Source organism: Nestor notabilis, unplaced genomic scaffold (genome assembly GCF_000696875.1).
Source record: "Nestor notabilis isolate BGI_N333 unplaced genomic scaffold, ASM69687v1 scaffold28991, whole genome shotgun sequence".
NCBI lineage: Eukaryota > Metazoa > Chordata > Aves > Psittaciformes > Psittacidae > Nestor > Nestor notabilis.
This window is the reverse complement of record NW_009913903.1, coordinates 43232-52146: the sequence shown is the minus strand read 5'-3', so window position 1 is coordinate 52146 and position 8915 is coordinate 43232. Positions and strand designations below refer to the sequence as shown.

At 36.6% G+C, this 8915-nt stretch overlaps 1 protein-coding gene across 1 annotated transcript in view; it reads left to right on the top strand.

Annotated features, from left to right (window-relative positions):
* The first annotated feature begins 441 nt into the window (after positions 1-441).
* Positions 442-8915, top strand: part of EPRS (glutamyl-prolyl-tRNA synthetase) — a 36763-nt gene continuing 28289 nt past the window's right edge. The window contains exons 1-5 of the mRNA XM_010023409.1: positions 442-520; positions 4939-5038; positions 6895-7051; positions 7969-8108; positions 8750-8844. Coding sequence (XP_010021711.1) covers positions 8106-8108; positions 8750-8844 — 98 coding nt within the window. The 5' untranslated portion in view covers positions 442-520; positions 4939-5038; positions 6895-7051; positions 7969-8105. The remainder of the gene's footprint in view (positions 521-4938; positions 5039-6894; positions 7052-7968; positions 8109-8749; positions 8845-8915) is intronic.

The window sequence follows — 8915 nt, the reverse complement described above, 5'->3', positions numbered from 1 at the left end:
GTGCAGAAAGTACTGGTATATTCAGTAATTGATCTCCTTTGATGCGTATGTCAGGGCTAGTATGGAGTACATTACTATGCTGTTCAATAATTAAAAGCAGTTTGATTACGTTCCCCACCTATAGTGGGGGACAGCACTAATTTTTACAATACCCTTAGGAAGCAAAATGTATTGCTGCTGTACACTTGCTGAGCTCACTGCAGGTTGCTGTATGCTGGACATTATCAATTTGAAGCTGTAAGGATTGCCAAGAATAAGAAGCCTCTTGCATATGAGACTGAACATTAACTTCTTTCCTGGACAATCTTATTTGAAGGAGCCAGTTCGGTCACCTGGTCCTATTTAATAAGAAATGTACTTGTTTTGTTGCTATAATGAAAGATATCTTTCCTGGAAGAAAGTTCAGTTTCTTTTTCTCTTGTTTTATTTTTAAAGGAGCTCTGCTGACAGTGGAGCATGTGAAGAATGATGTTGAAATTGCAGTGGAAGAAGGCAAAGAAACCATCCTCTGTGTGTCTGAGTAAGTGACTTTGCATCTCTCCTTCCAGCTTTGGGTCAGCAGTTTTGGAAATCACGTGGTGTAACATTGACTGTAACCTTTACAGGTAGGAAGAAGAGAAGAATACAGTTTTATTAATCACTGATATTTCTTTGTAGCACAGGCAAAACTTTTACAATATATTCTAAACTTGATCTTTATGGAAAAGGCTTTGGTATTTTTATTTGCATGCACTTTTATCTAATCCTTTCTGCTCTGCCAGTCACTTTGTTGTTTAGGTATATGCCTTTTTGAGGTGCCATGGATTATCAAAAGCAAAGCCATTTTATATTAGGCAAGACTGGTATATACAAGATTCCTTGGACCTTGTACATATGTGCTAGAATGGATGTCAAAGGTTTATATTTTGGGCTCACTGCTGCATTTAAGTGAAGGCATGGTGTTATCTCAGAAAAGTGCTAATTCACTCTGCCATGCCATCCATCTGCATCCTGTAGAAAGAATTCTGGAAAATCTTGTGGAAATCTGTTGTCTGTCCTTCTGAAAATACTCTGCCATTGGAATAAATATTTTCAAGTTGGGAACAAAATTGGGTTTTAGGATCTGAGTAGGATCATACACATCAGAAATGCAGGACTAATGCTGTTAATTTTGGGAAGCTGCATTGTCATCTTAGCTTCCATATCAGGTAAAATACCTGGATAGCAAGAGGAGATATAATGATATCTTAAGTACCACTGATCTATCAGTAGAAATTTCTGATGTCTAGTATCTCCAGTAAAGTACATATTTTGACCTGTAAACACTGCATCCCTAACTTAAAGTTTATTAAAACTATGATGAGTTTGGAATTAGTGATTATAATAGTAAGCTTTTAATCATGATTGTCAGCAATTCTCCCGTGTTCTTTCAAAAAACAAACTTGCATTTTTTGACCTATTTCAGTAGAAGATGCTTTTAAAGGCACTGATGCATCATAAACTGGTATTCCTGAATGTCTGTAGAATGGTTACAAGTACAAAAAGGTATTTCTACATTGTGTTGCAGAGCTCCTGACCTGACCCTCATGAATTAACACTGAGCTTTTCCACTGTCTTCTAACCTTAGAGGAAAGAGCTTGTCACTGTGTCCGTATTTCTGCAAAAAGTGAAGGAGAAGATGATTCACAATCTTCAATCATAGTGATTGTTTTACTGGTGCAAATACTTCTTTCTGTTTAAAACATTAGGCTTGAACTCAGATATGAGTTTGTTTAAAACATTAGACTTGAACTCAGGTATGAGTTCATTCTTTCCTTACTCCAACAGCTGATTTTATGTCTAGTGCTGGCCTTGAATTTGTGATTTTTATTTTTTTTTTTTGGATTGAAGCAAGAGAAATGTGGTAGGTTATATTGGGACTTAGCTGGTACAGCATTAATAATTTCAGGGTGTGCTATGCATATGTGGGACACAGCTTACATAATGAGAATTAATCAGATATTTTTTAATTGCATGAGAGTTTCCCCTGAAATAGTCTTAGTTTTGGTTTCATTTCCTTTCACAGTTTAGGCAGTGTGTGTTTAAATATACCAGAAGATATACATGCACCTGTACACTCTTGTGACACATGGAGATGATCTTGGAATAATACAGAGTTATGAACTTGGCTTTGAAATGTTAGCTTATTAAATAATTTCATATTGCCATGCCTTCTTCCCACTGCAGAAGTGGGAAGAATTTTGGGAAGTGGGAAGAAGGCAGTATTTCGTATTGCCATGCTTTCTTCCCAAGTGCAGAAACGCATTTTGGCTGTAATCGAAATTGTCAGCAATGTTAAGCAAAAGCTCCTCCTCTGCACTTCGGTCACGTGTGGATAATATCTAGAATCATGGTTCCATCAGATGGAATTTTTTGTGTGTTGTTGTCCTCTCATCCCTGGCATTAGATTATGTTGAAGAAGTTATTCCAAACCTCAATATTGTATTAATTCTCTCTTGCTCAGTTGCACAGTCATTAAAAAAATTGATTCTCTATTTTAAAGTCTGTTTAAAGTGTACCTGTAACTTGAGAAGCATCAGCTGAACTCTTATCTCGGCTAATGCTGTTGGTAAATGGATTTCATGGCATCAGTTCTGCTGAAGCTGTCTGATATTGGCATGACTTGAAATTCACTTGGGATATTTCAGACTTTGGTTTTACTTCCCAACCCCACCCCACCCCACCCCCGGAAAACATTGGTTCTAATGACTTGAACAAGAGAGAACATTTCATTTGCTATTCTTCTAGGTTATATTTTGAAGTGCAGCTAAAATCTGGTAACAAACTAATCTAGCTGTCGGCTAGTTCTCTGTAAAATTTAGCACTAATTTGAGATTAAGAATTTTAAAGGTTATTTTTGAAGCCTTTGCTTCCAAATTTTGTGTGATAATAGCTCCTAAACAAACCACTCTGCTAAATGCTGATGGCTTTATGGAGTATTTTGATATACCTGCATCTTGCCAGAAAAACTGCAGCACAACCTTCCTGTGTCGTAAGCACATGCATACATCAGAGCAGGATTACACTTAGGCAGATGTATCTAAAGTCTCTGCAGAACTGCAATGCTTTCTGCAAACGTTAAATAATAAATCATTATTTAAATCAAATAATGATTTATAACAACTGCAGATTCTCTGTGTTTTGGTTTGTGTTTATTATGTTGGGGGTTGGTTTGGTTGTTTTTTACCTTCTCCCATCATGTTTCTTTGCCCTGGTATTTAATTATGTGGCATTTCACATCACTTTTGAGAGACACTCTTTGCCTGTGACATTACACTGTCCCTGTTTATTCTTTCATAACCCTGGAGTTAGCAGGCAGTAGCTGCAAAGAGCTGCCTTAATGTTTTGTAACTTTTTCAAAGAAAGGATACCAAGTAGCACTATGTTTGGGTGAAAGTGTATCTTTTTTTTTCCCCCCAAAGGAAATAAACAACTTTTTAAGCACAACTAACATCTTACTCAAGAGTAACCTTCTCACATTTCATACATTCATTCAGTTTTGCTCCAGTAATCAAAGGAATTTGTTTTAACAGGAACTAGTGAAAGCAATAAAACCACATTTCACAGACTTGGTGTAGATGCGGATGTATTAGGTTTTGTTTCAGTTTGAAAAAGCTTCATTAAAATCTGGTAGCAGTGTGAAATTATAATAGGACATACTTTGTGTATGTTAAGTCCCCCACTGTGGTTTTTGTTTTTAGGAATATTTTCTGTATACTAGAAGCTTGAAAAGCTAGAAGGAAAAAACCCTACAAATGAACTATGTTACTTAGTGCAGTGAACCTAATGAGACTGGCTGATCCATTTGTACTATAAATGGGACTTAGGATAATTGTTAATATATCAAGAAGTCTTTTATATCTTTTCCAGAACTTCCATTGATTTTTGCAAGGCTTTTTGAGGGCTATCAACAATTCTTTTAATCTTATAAAGGACACAGTGGGTGCAAGAGGAAGTACAGAACAATGGCAGAACAGAAATGAAACCTTGTTTTGACAAATTGAAGTGTAGCATTCAGTCCATTGAATTGAGTGGAATAGAAGGCTTACAGGAACGCTTTGTTGCTGGTCAATGCTTGTTTAGAAGCAATTGAAGCTCTGATTTTGTAATTTATACCTATGTGGGACTGTGGAGGTGAGTATATTCTGGAGAATTGATGGTTGTGATACATGTTTCTTCCAAAGATCTTTGGTAAATCTTAATGAAAATGTTTTCATTTATCTTAGATTAATTTGAAGCCAGATTTCTATCAGTATGCAGCCTTCATAATGCTGTATGTGAGGTAGAAAAGGGAGATTAAAACACAGAAAGCAGTATCCTCTTTGGAGGCATTTTTGCTTCCAGATCTATTGAGAAGGAAAACCAAATTTAAATTAGTCTTTTATTTAGAGAAGACTGAGTAAAAACCAGAAACACAGCCATCCAGGTTTCTTCAACAGGGGGATAGTCTCTGCGAAGTGTTAATTGAATGAAGTGAGTAACAAATGAATAGGCTTTTTTTCCCTGATAATAGCACTTAAACCATGGGTGGAAACCTCTTGATTCCCCTAGATTCTCGAGGAACTTTTCAAAGTTATCCTTCTTGTATGAAAAGAAAAACGTTGATCTAGCTCCTCATGTTCTGGAAAAGATGTAGCTCAGGTTGTACTTAGGCATTCTGTCAGATGTGGAGAGTGTTTTATTCTTTGAAAGAATAATCAGAGTTTTATTTCCTTAATTTCTGTCTGTCTAAAAAAAAATTGCTTCATGTTTAGAAGCTTCTTGTGTTAGATACTTTTTTTTTTTCTGGTGACCTGGTACCTGTTGGTTCACCCAGAAATTATTTTGCTTTGCTTTACACATGTTTCAACTATGTACAATTAAACTTGGACTGGAGGTAGTAATTTAACATACCTTTATCATGCCTCTTTCTTTCTTTAGGCAGGTTTCATTTACTGATGTGAATTCAATAGCTCGTTATTTGGCTAGAGTTGCTGGTTCTGCTGGGTTGTATGGCTCAAATCTGTTGGAACACACTGAGGTGAGAAGGAATCGTGCCTCTCTTTCTTTCTTTTCCTTTTTATCCTCTCTTTTGGCCTGTGAGCACAGTATTTGGTTTCTTTGTTTTGTTTTTGTTTTGGAACTTGTGTCTATTGTTCTACATTTTATTGTTAGACTGAGGCCCGAACTATATGGGACACTGAAGGTTTTGTTTTCTTAAGCTTGCTCCTTCTTGTAAAGAAGAGTTGTAAATCTGAGCTTTGAAAGGATTGCCCATATTCTGCCCCTGCAACGCACCCACAACTCTGACCCTGCCACTTTGATAATGTAATTTAGGTTGTAATGAGACAATTTGCAATGTTCCCTTGTCACTTTCCTCAGCTCTGTTGCCATCAGTTGCTACCTTGTAACACTTCAGTGTAACACCAAGGAACACTGTATGATCTCGAAAGCCTGAATTAGTTTTTGCTGCATATGATGGATGAAGCCCTGACCCTGATTCCATTCAGTGAAATGTGTCAAGACATCACCACATAGATGGAGTGTTTCCTTGTGCAAAGTCCTGTATTCCATAGTGTTTCCCTCCTGGTGCCATGAGAGCACCGCAGTTTTGTGCTAGAGAGGGATGTTTTTTGATATTCCTTGCTAACACAGATTACCAAAGTTATTAGGAACTATGGATATTGCATGACATTAGAGGGAATTCTTCTGAAGTCCAGCTCAGAATAATCACGTGCTGAATTTTGAGTTGGGTGCTGAAACTAGCAGATCAATTGAAATTTATTTCCTCTGAAATTTGGGGAGGGCCTGAAGGACTTGATTCTGCTCTTTTCCACAACTGCTCAAAGCTAGTAGTAATCACTCTTCACCCCTTATAGCTGGTTTCAAGGGAAGTGTCGTCTTAGTATATTGTCGTAGTGCATTGCTTGTAAGGCATTTAAAAAGTTGTAGGTTATCTTGAGGCTACTAAAACTCTCTGACCAAAGACCTTGGTTTTTTTTTCAAGATTGATATTTTTAATAAGATACTTCTTTTCACATCTGCATCTTTCAAAAGTAAAGTTGTGCTTTGAGAAGTACAGTGACAACTGCATTTGTGGTGCACGTGTTTTGGAGCATAACTGCAAATGACTGAACAGAATTCTGTGGTGGTGTAATTACATCTGTGCCTGCCACGTCAGCTCAAATATTGGAAGGATTCCTGATGCAGTTTATAGGACACTTGCACATGGAATACGGACAGAGGACTAGTAGAGAATCTTAGTCTCTTACAGGATTGAGGGATTCAGTTTATAGACAGGGCTACATGGCTTGATTTTTTTGTGGGGCTTTTTTGTTTATGTACCAAAATATATTTCTTTTAATGGGAGAAGGCAGTTTCATGGGAGAGGGGGGAGGGAAATGAGGTGGAGGAGGGATTTTATTTCTTCAAATCTTAAAGGAGGTGAGGCAGAGAAGATAGGGACTGAGGGGAAAATGACATACTTATCCTGTAGCAGTACCGGGAAGATCAAGTAGGTCACAAATGTGGTATCTAAGTAGTTGAAGGGTAATGATGATTATTATATACTGCGTGTGATAAATAAGTACCTTAGAACTGCTGGTTATTTTTGTCAATGGGAATAGCTTCAGTAAAGTCAGTCTTTTCAGCAGTTTGAATACATCCTCAAGGAAGAAAATTAATCATTTAGTATAGTACTGGGTGAATGTTTCAGTATATTTTATTTTAAATGTTCTTTAAGTACATATTATGATTTATTATCCAATATACTTAATGCTGATATTCTAGTTAATGTTTTCTGTTCAGCTGTTAAATGGATTGTATATTACTTCAGGTTTTTAACAAGCTTTCTCATTCCTTTAGTAACTTTGACTATCTTTTGTCCCTTAAAACTAGATTGACCATTGGCTGGAGTTCAGTGCTACGAAGTTAGCTGATGCCAAACAGTTTCTTTCAGCAGCCCAAGAGCTCAACCACTGTCTGTCTCTAAGGACGTACTTGGTCGGAAACTCTCTGAGTCTTGCAGACTTGTGTGTGTGGGCTGTACTAAAAGGTATCAGTAAGATTGTCTTTTTATTACCTGGTGCCTAAATGTGAAAATCTGCTGTGGCCCAAAATTTTGGTTTTATGTTTAAATCCAATTTAAATTCTTTAAATGATTTTGTAATACAGAGTAAAATTACATACACAGACCTTTCCATGACTTGATCTTAACAGAGGAAGTTTCTTTGGTGTTTAGTTGGAATTATTAAAAGAGGTATATATTACTCTGTGAAATACCCTTCAGAGGTTAAAAGAACCTTTTTTGTGATCTGTTTTTATGGCTTTTGTTTTTATATCGTTTTAGATGTATGTCTAAAGTTGATAGGTGTCAATCTACCATTCGGTATAACCAAATTCCTTGAGGAAGTAAAAGGCATATTCGAGATTAAAAGGTATTCTTTTCAAAGTTGCTGCTCTTGAGTGAAATCTGAAGGGAGTGTACACCTTTCATTGTTTGGTCGGTTTTTTTTCCCCATCATAATCTTCCTAGTGAAGTTGTGTTCCTTGAAAATTAGATGGTGGGAATACAGCCCCTCAGAAATAAAGGGTAGTATTGATAAATGCTTCGCTTCCGATAAAGCTTAGAAAACATCCACTGTAGACACAGTAGAAGGATATCCTGTATTTCTGTCTTGAAAGAAAGTTATGAATTTGGAGGTGATGCAAAGAAAAATGTATTTTCTCCAGTCATGTGTCACCCTCCCCCTTCTGCTTTGATGAATCCAAGAAAGAATGAAGGATGGTTTGGGGTTGGAGGGAGTTTTTATTTGCTTTAGCATTACTTATGGCCCCATGACTATGTCTTTTCAGAAAAGAGGGTAAGTAGATTTTTTTAAACATCATTAATTTTTTTAGTCTTAAATTGCTGTCAGTTATCATTCCATATTCATTATTTAATAGCTTGACAAATGGTTTGTTTTCTAACAGGTAATAACATATGGCAAGAGCAACTACAGCAAAACAAAGCTCCTGTCCATGCAAAGCGATGGTATGGCTTTCTTGAGGCACAGCATGCTTTTCAGTCAGTAGGAGCCAAGTGGGCTTCTGATACACCAAAGGTTAAAATGGTAAGATGTGCTCTTTCTGAAGGGAGTAGCTTTATTTGTGTGAATACGCTATAAACCAAATTGTTTTACTAAGTTGAGGGAATTAAAAGTTGAAAGGAATCATTTGTAATTTATTACAGTAATTATTATAAGCTCTTGTCTAAAGTTAAAGCTGTTGCTTTCATGTTTAGAAAGGGATGAGTGATGTAGTCCAGTGCTTACATGGACAATGTTATAATAGCACCTTTTACTCAGCAATGCTCTTTAGTTATATTGTTTGCTTTTTCTTAAGAGAGTTTTAAGATCCTGGTTGACCTGCAAAGATTGAGGTCTTTGATTGATCAAACTTGTTGATCACATTCAGATTGAGAACACTAAGAGATAAAAACTTGGCTAGCAACTGTTTTCTTCCGTGGAATAAATTAAAGAACTTGGTGGGACTTCTCAGTCCTGGATCAGATTTGAAGACAGAATAACTTAAAACTCCAGAATTAATCTTGTTCTGATGTACTACAAGTAATGTGAAAGTTGTGAAGAGATGAATTTGGGGTGCAATATGGCAGCCTTTTGTCATCTGGTTTGAAAGGAGACCTTGGTGCAGAAGCTGTTATATCTGATTATACAGCTGATATGATCTGTAATTCTCTCTCTTAATTTTTAAGGCAACAGAAAAGAAAGCCGATGTTGGGAAGTTTGTTGAACTTCCTGGTGCAGAGATGGGAAAGGTCATTGTAAGATTTCCTCCTGAAGCAAGTGGGTAAGAAAGAAATACTTTGAGAAGGTTCTTTTTATGTTTTTTTTTCAAAAAAACCCAGAAAAGTGTGCTTT